Source organism: Carcharodon carcharias, chromosome 12 (assembly GCF_017639515.1).
Source record: "Carcharodon carcharias isolate sCarCar2 chromosome 12, sCarCar2.pri, whole genome shotgun sequence".
NCBI lineage: Eukaryota > Metazoa > Chordata > Chondrichthyes > Lamniformes > Lamnidae > Carcharodon > Carcharodon carcharias.
Window position 1 is genome coordinate 16,560,784 of NC_054478.1, and position 21,989 is coordinate 16,582,772.

Genomic DNA, 21,989 nt, shown 5'->3' on the forward strand with positions numbered 1-21,989 from the left:
AATGGAGATGGATGAGCTTGGTTGAAGGTTCCACAGATAGGGTGTGAATGAAATTTGCACTGTTAGATAAGCAAAGGGGTTGTTTGATTTTCGAAGGGATGATGTAATGTTTACAACTAACAAGCTAAGTGAGGCAAAGCAATACATTTATTTTTCCCAAGGGTGCTGACCATAATGAAGGCATGAAAGATTTTTACATTATTGGAAAAGTGAATTTCCAAAGACATGTGGAACAATGGGATTTTACACATTAAAGAAAGAAAAACATATAGAAAGAAGGATGGAAGGCTATGTGGGCATGGCTGTGTAAACTCTTGAAAGGTACACTGTGTGACAGACTTGGTGGAAGCCCTAAACACTCTGAAGAAGTGCTGCTCTAGTGGGTAAAGTTGTGTCAAATACCTTTGGAATTCCACTGTCGAGTGGGTGCTGTGGCGACCTTGCTGGATTGCTTATTTAAATTTAAAATATATTTTGGACTGTTACCTTAAAGGGGGTGCATAGTTGGGAGTCAGGTTAATTAGGAATTTTGGGATTTGTTATAATATCAAGTAACTGTGGTCTTAAGTATGTGTTTAAATTCTCTTCATTTGTTATTAATTTTTAAATTGACCAAAGGTGTTAGTAGACTCATTACTTCTGAATTGAGTGCACAAATCCTCCCGTAATAAATACAAATTGCAAAAAAAAAGTGATAGCATGGCCAAATTGCCCTTGTGGGTTTAGTCCACCTGGCACATTTCACCTGCCACATCATAACAAAACCAATAGAAAATGACTGGCTTTCAGATTATTTTACGTCTGTAATATGGTTTCAGACCACAGAGCATGACAACCCGGTCCTGAGATTCTCTGGAAGGTCTTCCTGTCTCCTGTTGTAACTCTGAATGAAACTAGTGGGAATCCCAGAGGAATGATGTCAATGGCGGAAACTAACCATTTCACTGGGGGTTTCACTGAGACCGGGAGAATCCTGGTGAATTTCAGGGCAATCGTGTCAGGAGTGTGGCCTCTGCAGTGTGACCTCTGCAATGTAATCTCTGGGGTTGACCTCTACAGCATGAACTTTGGGGCGTGACTCTGCAGTGTGGCGTCTGCAGCGTGAGGTCAGTGACGCTGATCTAGGAGGTGAAAAATAAAGTTTGCATGCGGCTTGACCGGGGACTCACCGGAGACGGTCACTTCAAACTTGGCCAAGTCATCGACTGCATCACACCAATATGTCCCTCGGTCCTCCATCGTAGCTGAGCGGACAGTCAGCCTCCTGCAATCTCTGTCCACCTCCATAATGGACCTCTTGCTCCTCTCCACCTCCACCCCATCCTTGTACCATGTCACCTCCACCTCGGGCCGTGAGAGCTCACACGAAAGGACAATCTCACCACCGGTCAGCACACTCAACACCGAAGGGGAACTGTTGATGACTTTCACCGGAGGTTCTGGACCCAACATGGTGAGAGAAGAAGTGAGAGAGAGAGGAGAGGATGGTAGAAAGAGAAAGAAAAGTTGGGGAGAGGGAAAAGAGAGAAGCGGAGATGGGGAGAAAGAAAGAAACAGAAAGAGAGGTTGAGAAATGTGAGCGAGAAAGTTTTTTCTCATTATTCATTCCTGGGATGTGGGTGTCGCTGGCTAGGCCAGCATTTATTGCCCATCCCTAATTGCCCTTCTTCAGAGGGCATTTTTAAGAGTCAACCACATTGCTGTGGGTCTGGAGTCGCATGTAGGCCAGACCAGGTAAGGATGGCAGATTTCCTTCCCTAAGGGACATTAGTGAACCAGATGGGTTCTTACAACAATCGAGAATGGTTTCATGGTCATCATTAGACTTTTAATTCCAGATTTTTATTGAAATCAAATTCAACCATCTGCTGTGGCTGGGTCCCCAGAACCATTACCCTAGGCCTTTGGAATACTTGTCCCCACCACCTCCCAGAGAGAGCAAAACAAAGAGGGAAAAAGGTGAGGGAAAGAGAGTGAGAGAAAAGAAGAGAAAGATAAAGAGACAAAAATGAAGACAGAAAGGGAGAAGGAACCAAATAGAGTAAGCGAGCAAGAGAGAGAGCATTAGAGGGAGGGAGAGAAATGGGAGAGGCTGACAAAGAGTGAGAAACAGAAACAGAGGAGGAAGAAAGAGATGGGATGAGAACTTGAAACAGAGAGAAGGAACAATACAAATATCAAAGGATAGAGAGAAAAAGAAACATTGAAACGCCAGAGAGAGAAAATAGGGAATCAGAGGGAGAGTGAATGATTAAGAATGAAAACAAGAGAGTTACAATTACTGTAGAGAAGATAAAGGAGGAATGATAATTTTGTTGAAAATTGAGCAGAGGAAATCCCTGTGACCCATTTCCAATGTCTCTACACAAAGTGTCCTGAACAATCCCTCCACACAGCGTTATCACTATAGTTTGTGTTACAGTAATAATGACCCTGTCACACTACTTGACGTAAATTAGTAACATAGTGTTAAACAGACAGGAACATTCTCGTGTACGTGTGACACACGTTGTATTATTCTGTTGTCCTGTTCCTTTAAGGTCACTGGCCCTATTACTGTTAACGTGAATGAGGATTCTAGAAGATGGGGTCACATTTTCAGAATAAGGGGTCAGCCATTTAGCACTGGGATGAGGAGGGATTTCTTCACTCGGACAGTTGTGAATCTTTCGAATTCTCTGCCCCAGAGGGTTATGGATGGTCAGTCATTGAATGTATTCAAAACTGAGATTGGTAGATCTTTGGACACTAACAGAATTAGGGGAATTGGGATCGGGTGGGAAAGTTGGTTTAAGATAGAGGATCAGCCATGATCATACTGAATGGCGGAGCAGGGTGATGGGCTGAATGGCCTACTCCTGCTCCTATTTATTCAGTTCTTATTGAGAGGTTAATTAAAGGTTAATTTCCTGTTTCACCAACTGAGGAAATCCATCAGGAAATGACTGGCTTTCTCATTTTCAAGACCGATTCTCCCCTGTAACAAGGTGTAACGCCTGGGAATGTAATAACTCATCCCTGAAATTGTGTGGTCTTTCTCTCTCTCTCCTGTTGTAGCTCTGAATGAGAGCAGTGGGATCCGAGAGGGAATGATGTCAATGAGTCAAGTGTGGCTTGACTGAGGACTCACCGGAGACGGTCACTTCAAACTTGGCCGAGTCATCGACTGCGTCACACACGTATGTCCCTTGGTCCTCCATCGTAGCTGAGCAGACAGTCAGCCTCCTGTGCTCTCTGTCCACCTCCATCTTGGCCCTCTCATTCTTCACCTCCACCCCATCCTTGTACCATCTCACCTCCGCCTCGGACCGTGAGAGCTCACACATGAGGACAACCTCACCACCAGTCAGCACGCTCAACACCGGAGAGGAACTGTTGACGATTTTCACTGGAGGCTCTGGATCCAACACAGCGAGAGAAGGAGAGAGAAAGTGGGAGAGAGAAGGAGAAAGAAAGATTTGGAGTGAGAAAAAAGAAAAAGAGGGAGAGAGAGGGGAGAAAGAGACAGACAGAAAGAGATAGAGACAAAGCGAGAGATTGAAAAATGTGAGCAAGAAAGAATATAGAGAGAGTGAAACAGAGAAGACAAAAAAAGAAAGTGAGAGATAGAGAGCGAGGGTAAAGAAGAGAAAGATAAAGAGACAAAGATGAAGTCAGAAAGGAGGAAGGAACCAATTAGAATGAAAGGAAGAGAACAAACATTAGAGGGAGGGAGAGAAATGGGTGAGGCCAACAGAGAGAGAGAAACAGAAACAGAGGATGAAGAAAGAGATGGAGTGAGAACATGAACCGGAGAGAAGAAACAATATAAATACCAAAGGATAGAGAGAAACAGAAACAGAGAGTGAGAGAAAAATCAGGAAAGAAAGGGAGGGTGAATGAGAGAGAGTAAAAGAGTGAGAGTTACAATTACTGTAGAGAGGATAAAGGAGGAATGATAATTTTGTTGAAAATTGAGCAGAGGAAATCCCTGTGACCCATTTCCGATGTCTCTACACAGAGTGTCCTGAACAATCCTTCCACACAGCATTATCACTATAGTTTGTGTTACAGTAATAATGACCCTGTCACACTACTCGACATAAATTAGTGACATGGTATTTAAATGGACAGGAACATTCTTGTGTACGTGTGACACACGATGTATTATTCTGCTGTTCTGTTCCTTAAGATCACTGGCCCTATTATTGTTAACGTGAATGAAGATTGTAGAACATGGGGTCACATTTTCAGGATAAGGAGTCAGCCATTTAGCACTGAGATGAGGAGGGATTTCTTCACACGGACAGTTGTGAATCTTGCGAATTCTCTGCCCCAGAGGGTTATGGATGGTCAGTGACTGAGTGTATTCAAAACTGAGATTGGTAGATCTTTGGACACTAAGGGAATTAGGGGAATTGGGATCAGGTGGGAAAGTTGGTTCAAGGTAGAGGGTCAGCCATGATCATACTGAATGGCAGAGCAGGGTGATGGGCTGAATGGCCTACTCCTGCTCCTATTTATTCAGTTCTTATTGGGGGGTTAATTAAAGGTTAATTGCCTGTTTCCCCACATGAGGAAATCCATCAGGAAATGACTGGCTTTCTCATTTTCAAGACCGATTTTCCCCTGTAACAAGGTGTAACACATAGGAATGTGATAACTCATCCCTGAAATTGTGTGGTCTTTCTCTCTCTCTCATGTTGTAGCTCTGAACGAGAGCAATGGGATCCCAGGAGAAATGATGTCAATGGGTCAAGTGTGGCTTGACCGAGGACTCACCGGAGACGGTCACTTCAAACTTGGCCGAGTCATCGAATGCGTCACACACGTACATCCCTTGGTCCTCCATCGTAGCTGAGCAGACAGTCAGCCTCCTGCACCCTCTGTCCACCTCCATCTTGGCCCTCACATTCTTCACCTCCACCCCATCCTTGTACCATCTCACCTCTGCCTCAGGCCGTGAGAGCTCACACAAGAGGGTAATCTTACCACCGGTCAGCACGCTCAACACAGGAGGGGAACTATTGACGATTTTCACCGGAGGCTCTGGATCCAACACAGTGAGAGAAGGAAAGAGTGAGACAGAGAATGAGAGGAGAGGGCTGTAGAAAGAGTGATGAAGAAAGTAAAGGAAGAGAGAAAAAGAGGCAAGAAAGAAGGAGAAAGAGAGGGAGGGAGAGAAATTGAGAGACTGAAGGAGAGAGAGAGAGGGAGAGGTATAGAGTGGAGGAAGAGAGAAAAAGAGAGATGAGAAAGAAGGAAAAAGAGAGGGCAGGAGAGAAATTGAGAGAGTGATGGAGAAAGAGACGGTGAGGTAAAGAGTAGAGGAAGAAAATAAAAGAGAGGAGAGAAAGAAAAAGAATGAGAGGAACAGAAGGAGAATTACAAAAAGAGGAAGAGAGAAAGATAATGAAATGGGGGAGAGTAAAAGAGAGTCAGGGTCATTATGGCACACAAAGAGGCCATTCAGCCCATCGAGTCCATGTCAGAGGGAGGGAGGAAGGAAAGGCACAGGGAGACAGATAAAGAGTGGGAGAAAGGGAGGGAGACATTGAGAAATAGAAAGGAATGGAGAAAAAAATATATACACAATAACTGGAAGCTTTAAAACAAAGATCAGAATCTACCTAAAACTCCCACCGGCAGTGCCTGACCATGCACTGGGAAATGAAAGGCTTTCTCTCTTTCTCTCCTCCCTCCTTTGTAGCTCAGCTCCCAGCGTCATACACCTTTGAAAAAAACTACCCCTCAGGGTGTGAGGTTGTGTCATGTGTCTAGCTGGGAGCCTCCAGCTGCCCCTCTCCAACGCTCTCACCTGACACAATGACGCTGAAGGACACAGAGCCGTCCACCGCCTTGCAGATGTACTCTCCACTGTCACTCCTGGAGGCTCTGGGGATCACCAGCCTCCTGAGGCCCCCCTCAGCCTCCAACTTAATGCCCTGGCTCTCCTCCAGTTCTTGGCCATCCTTGTACCATTTCACCACTGAGTCCGCTCGAGAAGTCTCGCACCTCAGCACGACTGGCTCGCAGCTCAGGTACTCAACCCGAAGACCATCCTCAATGACTCTTAATGTCGTCGGGGGCTCCAGGGATAAAAGGGAGAAAGGAGTTAGGAGCAGGATGAGGCCATTCAGCCCCTCGTGTGTTGCAAAGAAACAGGAGGCCATTCAGCCCCTGGATCCTGTTACATAGGAACAGGAGGAGGCCAATCAGCCCCGAAGCCTCTTGTGCCATTTGATTAGATTTCTATTCGGCTGTCTTGGTTCTGAAGCCTTTAGTGCCCTTGCCCATTCCTCTGAAAAGGATTTCCATAGCGCTTTTCATCACCTCAGGACATCCAAACACTTTACAACCAATGCCCTGCTTTTTGAAGTGTAGTCACTTCGCTAATGTAGGAACCAGAGCAGCCAACTTTTGCACAGGAAGATCCCACAAACAGCAATGTGATAAGGGTCAGGTTATCTGTTTTTTTGTGATGCTGGTTGAGGGAGAGGACCCTGGGCAGAGCTCCCCTGCTCCTCTTTGAAACAATGCTCAAAGGTATGTCCACCTGAGATGGCAGGTAGGGCCTCGGGTTAACGTGTCGTCCAAAACATGGCACCTCTGACAGTGCAGCACTCCCTCAGTACTGCACTGGGAGTGTCAGCCTGGAGATTGTGCTGAAATCTCTGGAGTGGATCTGGAACTCGTGACCTTCAGAGGTGACAACACTCTCTTGGAATCAAGGCTTAAATAGTTTAGTTGAGTCACGTTTACTGTGTGACAGGCCCTTGGCATTCTGGGAAGAATTGGGATGGATTCCATACTGACCTCAGAAAGGTCTAGAAAGGTTTCCACTTTACCAAAAAGGAAAAATGAAAGACTTGCACTTCACAACCACCAGATGTCTCAGAGCATTTTACAGCCAACGAAGTACAAGTTTTTTGAAGAGTAGTCAATGTTATAACGTAGAAAATGCAGCGGCCATTTTGCACACAGCAAGATCCCACAAATAACATTGCGATAATGAGCAGATAATCTGATTTTGTGATGTTAATTGAGGGATAAATATTGGCGAGGACACGGGGGAGAACTCCTCTGTTCCTCATCAATATAGTTGCCACTGGATCTTTTACACCCACCCGAGCAGGCAGGTGGGGCATTGGGTTTAATTTCACATCAGAAGCAGCGCCTCTGACAGAGCAGCACTCCCTCAGCACTGCACTGGAGTGTCAGCTTGATTTTTATACTCAAGCACTGGAGTGGGACTTGGGCCCATAACATCGTGATTCAGAGGCAAGGGTGATACTAACTGTGTCACAATTGATACACTGCATTTAATCTCATTCTCAAATTACCCCAAAACACTTCACAACCAACCCCTGAGTTTCTTCGGACCAACACCAGTTTTTGCAGAGCGGAGTGGGGGGCTGGGGTTGGGGGGTGGGGGGGGGTGGGGGGGGGGTGGCAGGGGGGGGGAGCAGAGGACAGTTCCTGATACTTAATGTGGTGTCTAACCTTTCACTGTGATGTCATAAAAAATGGAATCGTCTCCAGCATCACAGACGTATTCTCCGGAATCTTCCGTTCCGGCCTTCTGAATAATCAGACTCCTGTGGACCCCATGTGACTCCATTGTGACATTCCCACTTCCCTCAACCTCCAATCCGTCCTTGTACCATTTCACCTCGGCGTTGGAGTGGGAGAGCTCACAGGTCAGGGCAATACGGTCAGAAGTGAGATATTCCATCTTCGTATCGTCTGTACCGTTCACTATTCTCACTGGAGATTCTGAAACAGGCAGAGTTATGACGTAAATACTGTGGTGAAGCCAAACTGAGGTATAGCACAATGTGTAGTTGATGCTGTCACTCCCTCAGTTCATGCTGTTATTCCCTCTCACTCCCTCAGTTAATGCTGTCACCCCCCTCTTACTTCCTCAGTTAAGGTCGTCTCTCCCCCTCACTTTCTCAGTTAATGCTATCTCTCCCTCTCACTCCCCCGGTTAATGCTGTCACTCCCCTTCTCATTCCCTCAGCTAATTCTGTTACTCCCTCTCAAGCCATTTGTTAATGCTATCACTCCCTCAGTTAATGCTCCCTTTCTCACTCCCTCAGTTAATTCCGTTACTTCCCCTCACTCCCTCAGTTAATCTGTCTCTCCCTTTCACTACCTCAATTAATGCTGTCTCTCCCCCTCACTCCTTCAGTTACTGACAGTACTCCCCCTCTCACTGGAGGAGGGTGCAGAGATAGGTGTAGTGTTCAATTGTTCTGTTTTTGATTATGTGAGTCTGTTTACTATTGAGGCTTATTGTATTTGATTGATTAAGCCTGGGTGTGGACTCAGAAAAAAGTGAACAAACTATTGAAGTTGCTGGAGCCATAAGAGCTGTGAGCATGGAGTAAATATTTTAAAGCACTATGAATCAATTCTTGTTACACGCATATAAGCTAGTGTGTCATCTTGGTTTAGCTCCGAGGTATATAAAATACAAAAATAGGGAGGGGAAAAGCCATGGAGGTGATTTCAAAGTAAGGATCAGAATTTGAAGATCGAGTTGTTGCCAAACCGAGTGTGTCGGTCAGTTAGCACAGCAGGTAAATGGGACCTGGTGCAGGTTAGGGTTCAGGCAGCAGTGTGTAGGTTCACACATGAAGCTTGGCAAATTGGGTGAGATACCAGGAGGGCACTGGTACGTTTGGATTCAAGACCTTCACAGGTCAACAACCTCAGAGGAAGGGAGGAAATCAGGGAAATGAGATGGAACAGCCCAGGCACGATCTTCAGCCTTAGAATCCTCGAAGCTTACAACGCAGAACAAGACCATTCAACTAATCATGTCTGTGCTGGCCCTTTTTGAAAGGTCTATCCAATTAGTCCCACTCCCCCTGCTCTTTCCCCACAGCCCTGCAAATTTAGCCCCATCAAGCAATTTCCTTTTGAAAGTTCCTGTTGAATCTGCTTCCACCGCCCTTTCAGGCAGCGCCTTCAAGATCACAACAACTCACTGCGTAAAAAAATAAATCATCTTCATTGCCGCTGGTTCCTTTCCCGATTATCTTAAACCTGTGTCCCCGTGATTTCTCACCCTCCTGCCAGTTTCTCTTTATTTACTTTATCAAAACCCCTCATGATTTTGAAAACCTTTATTAAATCTCCTCTTAACCTTCTCTGATCCAAGGAGAACAAACCCAGTTCCTCCAGTCTCTCCACATTAACTGAAATCCCTCGTCCCTGGTCCCTTTCTAGTAAATCATCTCCACACCCTCTCCAAGGCCTTGTCCTACGACAGGAGATGATGGACAAAACTAAATTCTTCAATACTTGTGACCCATTCAGAAGGATTCATAGACAGCTGGTATGTAAGAAATGCCAGAGGCTACAACATCAACTAGAGGGGACAAGTAAGTTAGAGAAACCATAAATTCTTGTGTGAAGTGTTATAAATGACATTACAAGTGCAGTGAACAGCTGCCAACAGAGATAGCTGTTGTGTGAAAGCCAGACTCTGATTAAGTTGCTATTCAGGGCCCATTACTGCTCTGTATATCGGGTTACATAAGAACGAAAGCATTTTTATAACCAGCTTGCGCCATTTGACCTCAAACAACCCCAATGCCGTTGCCTCTTCGCTCGGACCCTCAACCCCTTCACGTCTTTTGGAACAAGGCACTGTTACCTGGTTCGATCACACTGCCCTCTTGTCTATCCCAGGTAACACATTAAACAATCCATTAGTTGAAAGGTCATGGGTTCGAGTCCCACTACAGCACAAGATTCAAACTTTCCGGGGGCACCAGTGCAGAGGGAGTGCAGCACAGTCGGAGGTGCCGTCTTTCAGATGAGATGTTCACCCTCACAGGTGGATGTAAAAAATCCCTATTTTGAAGATGAGCAGGGGAGTTGTCCCCAGTGCCCTGAACCATTAATCCCCCCTTCGACTCACATCACAAAAAGCAGACAACCTGGTCATTATCCCATTGCTCCTTGTGGGAGCTTGCTGTGCGCAAATTAGCCGTCAAGTACTTTGTGGCACCCCGAGGTTGTGAAAGGTGCTATATAGATGTACGTTCTCTCCATGGCTTTTTGTGTGTACAAAACTCTTCCCTCTTGCTTCTCGGCTGGGAATATTTTCAGGGATATTCCAGGAACACGGTCAGGAACCTGGATTCTGTCTAGTCTCTTCCTCCGAGGAAGTTCATCTGATCTTTTACTTTGGTTGTCAGAGTTTACTAACTGTAAACTAGAACAGACTAGAAATCGCTCATTTCCAAGTGATTCATATGCAGACGAGCATCTGCATTTCCCATTGGATCCCATCGGCAGCGAGGAGGTGAACGAGAAGGCTCCTCTGTCTCTTGCTGTTGGCTGCTTGCAGCAGGAATGTTGGAAAGGCTGTGGGAGAAGTCACTGTTTCCTTCAACCTGTGACAGGGGGGTCGCCAACACCACCCTGAGCCATTGGATAACCTCAGCTCTAACACCTCCATCTACAAAACATCACCTCCAATAGAATCATAGAAGGTTTACAGCACAGGAGGAGCCACTTGGCCCATCGTGTCTGCCCTGTCTGGGAAAGGAGACGCTCAGCCTCATCCCACTTTTTAGCATTTAGTCCGTGGCCCTGGTAGGTTACAGCACTTGAGGTGCTTATCCAGACATCTTTTAAGTGAGTTGGGGGCTTCTGCCTCTACTACTCTTTCAGGCAGTGAGTTCTAGACCCCACAACCCTCTGGGTGAAAACATTTTTCCCCATCTCCCTCTAATCTTTCTACCAATCACTTTAAATCTATGCCCCCTAGTCACTGACCTCTCTGCTATGGTATATGGGCCCTTCCTATCCACTCTATCCAGGCCCCTCACAATTTTGTTCAACTCAATCAAATCTCCCCTCAGCCTCCTCTGTTCCAGGGAGAACAACCCCAGCCTCTCCAATCTTTCCTCATAGCTGCAATTTTCCAGCCCTATGGGGAGGCAGTGCTGTAGTGGTATTGTCCCTAGACTGTTAATCCAGAGACCCAGGGGTAACACTGGGGGACCTGGGTTTGAATCCCACCACAGCAGACAGTGGAATTTGAATCCAATAAAAACTTGGGCTTAAAAGTCTGCTATTGACCACAAAACCATTGTTGATTGTCTTAAAAACCCATCTGGTTCACTAATGCCCTTTAGGGAAGGAAATCTGCCATCCTTACCCAGTCTGGCCTACATGTGACTCCAGACCCACAGCGACAAGGTTGACTTTTAATTGCCCTCTGAGCAAGGGTGATGGGCAATAAATGCTGACTGATTTGGTGATGTCCACATCCCATGAACAAATGTATTTAAAAAAGCAACTCTGTAAATCTCCTCTGTACCTTCCCTAATGCAATCACATCCTTTCCGGGATGAGGTGACCAGAACTGCACACAGTCCTCAAGTTGTGATCTAACTAATCTTTTATATAGTTCCAACATAATCTCTCTGAATGAATCAGCACTCCCTCTTCACTGAATGAATCAACTGAAGATTATGTGCTTAACTGCCTTTAGTGGGTCTCAGAACCTCAGCCTCCTGACTCAGAGGTGAGAGCGCTGTTGTCTGGTCAAACTAATATTCAGCTCTAACATTTCAGCACACAACAGTAACAGTAACATTTGCACTACACAAGTGCCAAGCAATGACCACCTCCAACAAGGGAGAATCTAACCTTGGCCCCTTGATATTCAATCACATTCACCATCGCTGAATCCCCCACTATCAACATCCTGGGGGTTACCATTGACCAGAAACAGAACTGGACGAGCCATATAAATACGGTGGTTACAAGAGCAGGTCAGAGGCTAGGAATCCTGTGATGAGTAACTCACCTCCTGACTCTCCAAAGCCATCTACAAGGCACAAGTCAGGAGTGTGATGGAATGCTCCCCACTTGCCTGGATGAGTGCAGCTCCAACAACACTCAAGAAGCTGGACACTGTCCAGGACAAAACAACCCACTTGATTGGCATCACATCCACAAACATTCATTCCCTCCACCACTGACGCACAGTAGCAGCAGCGTGTGTACCATCTACAAGATGCACTCCAGGAACTCACCAAGGCTCCTTAAGCAGCACCTTCCAAACCCATGACCACTACCATCTAGAAGGACGAGGGCAGCAGATAGATGGGAACACCACCACCTGGAAGTTCCCCTCCAAGCCACACACCATCCTGACTTGGAAATATATCGCCGTTCCTTCACTGTTGCTGGGTCAAAATCCTGGAACTCCCACCCTAACAGCACTGTGGGTGTACCTACACCACATGGACTGCAGCGGTTCAAGAAGGCAGCTCACCACCACCTTCTCAAGGGCAACTAGGGATGGGCAATAAATGCTGGCCCAGCCAGCGATACCCAAAATGAATGAAAGTATTAAAAAAACAAAACAACTTGTAATAATACAACATCTTTAATGTTGTTGGGGGAGCGTATTCCAACAAAATTTCTCAGCCTGTCACAAAAAGGGATATCAGGACGAAACTTTTGGTCAAACAGGTAGGTTTTAAGGAGAATCTTAAAGGGTGAGACAGAGGTGGAGAGGTTTATGGAGGGAATTCCTGAGCTTGAGACCCAGGTAGCTGAAGGCACGGCCGCCAATGGTGGAGTGATTAAAATTGGGGACGCGCAAGAGGTCAGAATTAGAGGAGCACAGAGATCTCGGAGGGTTGTGGGTCTGGAGTCAGGGTGGGGTGGGGGTGGTCACAGGGATACTGGGGGAAATGTTTTCTCTTTATTTCCTCTTTCAAAACCCTTCATGATTTTGAACACCTCTATTAAATCTCCCCTTAACCTTCAACAGCCTTACAAACAATTACCAGTTTGGCTATAGGGCTTACCTGAAACCTTAACACTGAACACGATGACATCATCGGCTGCATCGCAGGCATACTGACCAGAATCTGAAGGCTGGGCAGACTGGACGATGAGCTTCCGAACCTGGCCTAGTGATTGGATAGTGAGGCGGTCACTTGGGATGAGTTCTTCACCATCTTTACACCAGCGAACCTGGACATTCGGCCTTGACAACTCACAACAAAGGACAATCGACTCTGAGGCTGTGACCTGCTGGACTCGATCCATTCCGGGGCTCGTTGTGATTCTCACTGGGACAGCTAAACAACAACAAGTTACATTTATACAGCACCTTTAACATAATAAAACATCCCAAAGTGCTCCAGAGGAACAAAGCAAAATTAAGACACTGAACCAAATAAGGAGGTTAGACAGCCAGAAACCTGGCCACAAACCCTCATCCATAACTTAAGGACCATCTTAACTGAGGAAAGAGAGAGATGGAGAGGTTTATAGAAGGAGTTCCAGCGCTTAGGGCCCAGGCAGCTGAAGGTCAGCTGCCAACGGTGAAGTGAATAAAATTGGAGATGCTCAAGGATCCAGAATTAGTAGAGCAGAGATCTTGGAGGAATGCCAATGTCATTGGTCCCCATCCTGTTTCAGCCTCATGTTCGCACCATCACTATTTCCACCACTGTAACTTCGCCTTCGTTACCTCCAGACGCTGGAGGATATCACAGAGACGGGGGGGGTCAGGGATTTGAAAACATGGATGAGAATTTTAAAATTGAAGGGTTGGTGACCGGTAGGGGGGGCAGTGTAGGTCAGCGAGCACAGGGGTGATAGAGGAAAGGGACTTGGTGCGAGTTAGGACACAGGCAGCAGAATTTTGCACCCATCGCACACGTTGCTAATGCACCTGATCAAAGAGAAAGGTGAAATGGTAACTAATGAACCAAATAATTCAAGTTAATCTTAATGAAGGTTAGAGGGCAGCCAAGTTCAAAGGTGAAGCAGCAGCATTTTGCTTCTTCCTTTTATTCATTCACAGGATGTGGGCTTCGCTGGCTAGGCCAGCATTTATTGCCCATTCCTAATTGCCCCTTGAGAAGGTGGTGGTGAGCTGCCTTCTTAAACCGCTGCAGTCCATGTGGTGTAGGTACACCTACGGTGCTGTTAGGGAGGGAGTTCCAGGATTTTGATCCAGCGACAGTGAAGGAACGGCCGATATATTTCCAAGTCAGGATGGTGAGTGGGGTCACTGCAGTCAAAGGCTGACTCGGGTTGTTGTATCAGTGTTGGGTGCTAATCCACTGTATTTATGTTTGAGAATATTTTCAAAACGTGTTTTGAATTCTTCTGACGAAGGACTGGAAGTGAAACAGATAAAAGAAATACTCAAGGATCATTCCGCAGATTTTGAATCTCTAGCTGATTCCTTTCTTTAAAATATTCTTTCATGGGATGTAGGCTTTGCTGGCTGGGCCAGTGTTTATTACCCATCCCTAGTTGCCCTTGAGAAGGTGGGGGTGAGCTGCCTATTTGAACCATTGCAGTCCATGTGGTGTAGGTACACCCACAGTGCAGTTAGGGAGGGAGCTCCAGGATTTTGACCCAGCGACAGTGAAGGAACGGCCGATATATTTCCAACTCAGGATAGAGCTGTTCAGCCCCAGAGGGGCCTCTGCGACCGACTCACTTCTGCTAGTTAAGAGTATTGAGTGATATGGAGAAAAGGTTGACGTGCAGACCAACTATGATTGAACTGAATTGTAGCCTTACAGTAACAACTTGCATTTGTACAGCGTCTTACCTGTGGTGAAACCATGCCAAAGCTGTTTCACAGGAACCCTAACTATAGGGTTCCATGCATTGCTGAGGTCTGGAGTCACATGTAGGCCAAACCAGGTAAGGACAGCAGATTTCCTTCCCTAATGGGGCATTGGTGAACCAGATGGGTTTTTATGACAATCAACAATGGTTTCGTGATCACTATTACTGAGACTAGCTTTATATTCGACATTTATTCCAGTAGTGCCGCGGGAGGATTTGAATCCATGTCCCAAGATCATTAGCCTGAGTCTCCCGATACTAGTCCCAGCATATTACCACTATGCCGCTATGGTGATTAAGCTCACCATCAAAGAGGTAGATTTTAAGGAGGGTCTTATGGAGGAGAGAGATGTAGAGTGACAGAGGAATTTAGGGAGGGAATTCCAGTGGTGGAGTGAAGGAAATCGGAGTTGAGTAAGAGGCCAGAATTGGAGGAGTGCAGAGAGCTTGTAGGGTTGTGGGGCTGCAGCAGATTACAGAGATAAGGAGGGGCGACGATATAGAGGGATTTGAAAACTATAAAATAGAAGCCTCCTGCTCCTGTATAATAATCTCAAGGGGCTGAATGGCCTCCTCCTGTTCCTGTGTAACGGACTCAAGGGGCTGAATGGCCTCCTCCTGTTCCTGTGTAACAGACTCAAGGGGCTGAATGGCCTCCTCCTGTTCCTGTGTAACAGGCTCAATGGACTAAATGGCCTCCTCCTGTTCCTGTGTAACATACTCGAAGGGCTGAATGACCTTCTCCTGTTGCTTGTGTAACAGGCTCAAGGGGCTGAATGGCCTCCTCCTGTTCCTGTGTAACAGGCTCAAGGGGCTGAATGGCCTCCTCCTGTTGCCTGGCACACTGACTGGTCATAGTTCTTAAGGGAAACGCTGTTCTTACCTTTGACAAACAAAATGGCGGAGTCTCGCACCCCATGGGCAACAAATGTTATCTCTGACTCGTTCTCTTCCATTTTGACCCCTCTGATCAGCAGTGAGTGACGTGACCTCGACTGCTCGATCTTGAACCTTTCATCATCATGGAGCTGCCGTCCTTTCATGTGCCAGATTCCTAGGACTGAGGTGGACAGCTCAATGGTAAACTCCGCATCGGTGTCCTGACACGCTATCAAATCACTCAGATGGGTGTGAATCCTTGCAGACGGGACTGGGAGAGACAGAGGAACAGTTATAGTCAGCTCTGTGACAGTCTCCCCCATCTCATATTGCACAGCCCATACATTTCTCAGTTTCAGATCTTCTATATGTGAAGCACACAATGGATGAGAGGGAATCACAGAATCACACAGGGCAGAAGAGGCCATTCGGCCCAACGAGTCTGACACGTGAGAAACACCTGACCTACCTACCTAATCCCATTTACCAGCACTTGGCCCATAGCCTTGAATGTTATGACGTGCCGAGGGCTCATCCAGGTACTTTTTAAAGGATGTGAGGCAACCCACCTCCACCATCCTCCCAGGCAGTGCATTCCAGACCCTCACCACCCTCTGGGTAAAAAAGTTTTTCCTCACATCCCCCCTAAACCTCCTGCCCCTCACCTTCAACTTGTGTCCCCTTGTGACTGACCCTTCAACTAAGGGGAACAGCTGCTCCCTATCCACCCTGTCCATGCCCCTCATAATCTTGTCCACCTCGATCAGGTCACCCCTCAGTCTCTGCTCCAATGAAAACAACCCAAGTCTATCCAACCTCTCTTCATAACTTAAATGTTTCATCCCGGGTAACATCCTGGTGAATCTCCTCTGCACCCTCTCCAGTGCAATCATATTCTTCCTATAATGTGGCGATCAGAACTGCACACAGTACTCCAGCTGTGGCCTCACCAAGGTTCTATACAACTCCAACATGATCTCCCTACATTTGTAATCTATGCCTCGATTGATAAAGGCAAGTGTCCCATATGCCTTTTTCACCACCCCAATAACATGCCTCTCCGCCTTCAGAGATCTATGGACACACATACCAAGGTCCCTTTGTTCCTCAGAACTCCCTAGTGTCATGTTGTTCATTGAATACTTCCTTGTCAAATTACTGCTTCCAAAGTGTATCACCTCACACTTTTCAGGGTTAAATTCCATCTGCCACTTATCTGCCCATTTGACCATCTCGTCTATGTCTTCCTGTAGCCCAAGACACTCAATCTCACCGTTAACCACTCGGCCAATCTTTGTGTCATCCACAAACTTACTAATCTTACCCCCCACAGAGTCATCTATGTCGTTTATATAAATGACGAATAATAGGGGACCCAGCACAGATCCCTGTGGTACGCCACTGGACACTGGCTTCCAGTCACTAAAACATCCTTCTGTCATCACCCTCTGTCTCCTACAGCTAAGCCAATTTTGAATCCGCCTTATCAATCTATTATCAGCTAAGCCAATTTTGAATCCCCTGTATCCCATGTGCATTTGCCTTCTTTATAAGTCTCCCATGTGGGACCTTGACAAAGGCTTTGCTGAAATCTATATAAACTACATCAACTGCACCACCCTCATCTACACACCTGGTGACCTCCTCAAAAAATTCAATCAAATTTGTTAGGCATGACTTCCCTCTGACAAAGCCATATTGACTATCCCTGATCAAACCTTGCCTCTCCAAGTGGAGATAGATTCTCTCCTTCAGAATTTTCTCCAATAGTTTCCCTACCACTGACGTGAGACTCACTGGCCTGTAGTCCCCTGGCTTGTCTCTACAACCCTTCTTAAATAGCAGAACCACATTAACTGTTCTCCAGTCCTCTGGCACCTCCCCCCTGGCTAGAGAGGAATTCAAAATTTGGGTCAGAGCCCCTGCGATCTCCTCCCTTGCCTCCCTCAGCAGTCTGGGACACAAATCACCCAGACCTGGAGATCTGTTCACTTCTAAGCGTGCCAACACCTCCAATACCTTGTCACTCCCTATATCAATTTGCTCAAGAACCTCGCAGTCTCTCTCCCCGAGTTCCATACCTTCATCCACATTCTCTTGGATGTGAAGTATTTGTTCAACACTCTAGCGATGTCCTCTGGCTCCACCCATAGGTTGCCCCCTTGGTCCCTAATGGGCCCTACTCTTTCCCTGGTTATCCTCTTCCCATTGATATACTTATAGAATATCTTGGGATTTTCCCTACTTTTACCAGCCAGAGCTTTCTCATATCCCCTCTTTGCTCTCCTAATTGCGTTCTTAAGCTCCACCCTGCACTGTCTGTACCCCACTATTGCCTCTGCTGATTTGCTTCCCTTATACCTGCTAAAAGCCTCTCTTTTGCTTCTCATCGTAACCTGAATATCTCTGGTCATCCATGGTTCTCTGGGCTTGTTACTCCTTCCTATCACCCTAGAGGGAACATGTTGAGCCTGTACCCTCCCCATTTCCTTTTTGAACACCCCCCACTGCTCCTCTGTAGATTTCCCCACAAGTAGCTATTCCCAGTCTACCTTGGCCGGATCTTGCCTTATTTTACTAAAATCTGCTCTCCCCCAATCCAAAACCTGTTTTTGCAACTTGTCTATTTCTTTGTCCATAACAAGTTTAAAATTGTACCATGATTGTCTCCTTCTGGTGCTGTGTTACCTATGTTTTCTTTATTCTCTCACTGGATACAACTGTTGTTGGAGAGGCCAATGTTTGTTGCCCATCCCTAATTGCCTTGAGAGACTCGCTAGGCCATTTCAGAGGGCAGTTAAGAGTCAACCACATTGCTGTGGGTCTGGAGTCACATGTAGGCCAGACCAGGTAAGGATGGCAAATTTCCTTCCCTAAAGGGCATTAGTGAACCAAATAGGTTTTTACAACAATTGATAGCTTCTTGGTCGTCATTGCTGAGATTATGCCAGATTTTATTAATTGAATTTGAGTTACAGCAGCTGCTGTAGTAGGATTTGACCCCAAGTCCCCACAACATTAGCCTGGGTGTCTAGATTACCAGGCCAGCAACATTGTAAATACGCCACCATCTTAGTGTCAGCTCCTGTGTACTTAACACTGGCTCTGGACCCTGTGATTACTCTCTGGTAGTAATGATGGTGAAACTATCAGCGTTTGCTCTTATCGTTCCACTGAAATTTACAGTAATTACTGGACTCCGCTCTCTGCAGAATAACACAGACATCCTGAAGTTACTGTCAGTGATTCTAAGCTCCTTTATATAACTAGGGCTGTAGAGAGAGCCTTAAACTAAATAGAGGGGTGGGGGAGGGTTCTGGAAAGGGGATACGTAGGCTCACAGAGCAAAAGGACATGGTAGACTTGCAGGGTAGCTACTTAGGTAACGATACCCAAAGTGTGACAGGAAGGGACGGAGTGTACAAACATGAAAAAACAGCAGCAATTAGGGTCAAAAGGAGAAAAAGCTGGCAAAAAGGCAAAATTAATGGCTCTTTACCTAAACGCACGCGGTATTCGGAACAAAATAAGTGAATTATTGGCACAAGTAGTGGAAAATGGGTATGATCTTCTAGCCATTAAGGAAACATGGTTACAAGGAGATCAAAGCTGAGAACGAAATATTTAGGGGTATGGGACTTTTCGAAAGGACAGGCAAGAAGGAAAGGGTGGTGGGGTAGCTTGGTGAGTATGAGATGGAATAAGTACAATAGCAAGAAAGTTTCTTGGATCAGAAGATATTGAATCCATATGGGTGGAGGTAAGAAATAACAAGGGGAAGAAGACACTGGTGGGAGTAGTCTATAGCCCCCTGACATTAGCTATATTGTAGAACAGAGGATAAGTCAGGAGATAATGAAGACATGTAAAAAGGGAAGCACATAAATCAAGGGTGACTTTAATCTTCATGTAGATTGGGAAGCTCAAATTGGCAGAGCTAGATACGAGCAAGAATTCATAGAGTGTATTCGGCACAGTTTCTTAGAACAATATGTTGTGAATCCAACTAGGGATCAGGCTATTTTGGATCTGGTACTGTGTAATGAGATAGGTTTAATAAATGATCTCAGAATAAAGGATCCCCTAGGAAACAGTGACCATAACATGGTAGAATTTAGCATTCAGTTTGAGAGTGAGAAGCTTGGACCAGGAACAACTGTGCTAAACTTAAATAAGGGTAATTACAAAGGAATGGGGACAGAGTTGGCTAGAGTGGGCTGAGAAAGCAGTTTAGCAGAAAAGACAGTTGATGAACAATGGCAGATGTTTAAGAAAATAGTTCCTGACTCTCAACAAAGATATATCCTAGTGAGGAAGAAGGATTCAAGGAAGGGGATAAACCAACCAAGGTTAACCAAGAAAGTTAAGGATAGTATCAAATTGAAAGAAAAAACATAAAACGTGGCAAGGACTAGGAGTAATCCAGAGGATTGGGAAAGTTTTAAAAACCAACAAAAGATGGCCAAAAAAATATTAGAGAGAAAATAAACTTTTAAGGGTAAACTAGCAAGTAATATAAAAATAGACAGTAAGAGCTTCTTCAGATATATAAAAAGGAAGAGAGAGGCCAAAGTGAACATAGGCCTTTTAGAGAATGAGGCTGGGGAAATAATAATGGGGAACCAGGAAATGACAGAGGAATTGAATAAATGCTTTGCTTCAGTCTTCACAGTAGAAGACACTATTGGAATTCCAAAAATACTAAATAATCAAGGGGCAAAAGGCTGGGGGAAGGGGAAATAAATACAATAACTATCACTAGAGAAAAAGTACTAGGGAAACTAATGGGGCTAAAGGCCGATAAGTCCCCTGGACCTGATGGGTTGCATCCTAGGATATTAAAGGAAGTAGCTACACAGATAGTGGATGCACTGGTAGTAATCTCCCAACAATCCTTAGATTCTGGAAAACTCCCAGAGGATTGGAAAACTGCCTATGTAACACCCTTATTCAAAAAGGGAGAGAGACAAAAGACAGGTAACTGTAGGCTAGTTTGCTTAACATCTGTCATTAGGAAAATGTTAACTCTAACATTTATAAAGGGTGTAATAGCAGAGTATTTAGAAATGCATAATCCAATCAAGCAGAGTCAGCATGGCTTCATGAAGGGGAAACCATGCCTGACAAATTTATTAGAATTCTATGAGGAGATAACAAGCAGGATAGATAAAGAGGAACCAGTAGCTGTAATATATTTGGATTTCCAAAAGGCGTTGGGATAAGGTACCACACATAAGGCTACTTAATAAGATAAGGGGCCTTGGTATTGGGGGTAGTATATTAGCATGGATAAAGGACTGACTAACTAATAGAAGACAGAGAGTTGGGATAAGGGGGGGCAATTTCAGGATGGCAACCTGTAACTAGTGGAGTGCCACAGGGATCATTGCTGGGGCCACAATTATTTACAATAAATATTAATGACTTAGATGAGGGAAGTAAATGTACTATTGTCAAGTTTACGGATGACACAAAAATAGGTGGGAAGACAAGTGGTGGGGGTGACACAAGGAGTTTACAGAGGGACATAGACAGGTTAAGTGAGTGGGCAAAAATGTGGCAGATGGATTATAATGTGGGAAAATGTGAGGTTATGCACTTTGGCAGGAAGAATAGAGGAGCTGAATATTATTTAAATGGAGAAAGACTGCAGAAAGCTGCAGCACAGAGGGATTTGGGAGTCACTGTGCATGAATCCAAAAAGCTAACATACAAGTTCAGCAGGTAATAGGGAAGGCAAATGGAGTGTTGGCCTTTATTTCAAAGGGACTGGAGTATAAAAATAGGGAAGTCTTGCTAAAACTATACAAGGCACTAGTTAGACCACACCTAGAATACTGTGAACAATTTTGGTCCCCTTACCTAAGGAAACATACACTGGCATTGGAGGCAGTCTAGAAAAGGTTCACTAGGTTGATCCCAGGTATGGAGGCATTTTCTTATGAGGAGAGATTAAGTAAGTTGGGCCTGTACTCATTGGAGTTTAGAAAAATGAGAGGCAACCATATTGAAACATATTCTTAGGGGGCTTGACAGGGTAAATGCTAAGAGGTTGTTTCCCCTTTTGGGAGAGTCTAGGACCAGAGGGCATATTCTCAGAGTAAGAGGTCGCTCATTTAAAAGAGAGATAAGGAAGAATTTCTTCTCTCAGAGGGTAGTGAATCAGTGGAATTCTTTACCGCAGAGGGCTGTAGAGACTGGGTCGTTAAGTATATTCAAGGCTGCGATAGACAGATTTTTAATCAGTAAGGGAATTGAGGGTTATGGGGAAAAGACAGGAAAGTTGAGTTGAGGATTATCAGATCAGCCATGATCTCATTGAATGGAGGAGCAGACTTGATGGGCCGAATGGTCTACTTTTGCTCCTACGTCTTATGGTCTCACAGCAAAATCCAAGAAAAAGTTAAATCATACATCTTGTTGAATGGGATGTAACTGGGCTTTTAATGGTCTAATAGCTTCATAATTATTGATGAACACCTGCTCTGGCCCTG

At 45.4% G+C, this 21,989-nt stretch overlaps 1 protein-coding gene across 2 annotated transcripts in view; it reads right to left on the reverse strand.

The window, feature by feature from the left end:
• LOC121284840 (obscurin-like protein 1) overlaps positions 1-21,989 on the reverse strand; it is a 106,307-nt gene that overhangs the window by 66,345 nt on the left and 17,973 nt on the right. For both annotated transcript variants that reach the window (XM_041200629.1, XM_041200628.1), the window contains exons 6-11: positions 15,500-15,766; positions 12,828-13,103; positions 7,483-7,755; positions 4,762-5,028; positions 3,131-3,397; positions 1,170-1,439 (exon numbers count right to left, since the gene is read on the reverse strand). In XM_041200629.1, the coding sequence (XP_041056563.1) occupies positions 1,170-1,439; positions 3,131-3,397; positions 4,762-5,028; positions 7,483-7,755; positions 12,828-13,103; positions 15,500-15,766 (1,620 nt within the window). The remainder of the gene's footprint in view (positions 1-1,169; positions 1,440-3,130; positions 3,398-4,761; positions 5,029-7,482; positions 7,756-12,827; positions 13,104-15,499; positions 15,767-21,989) is intronic.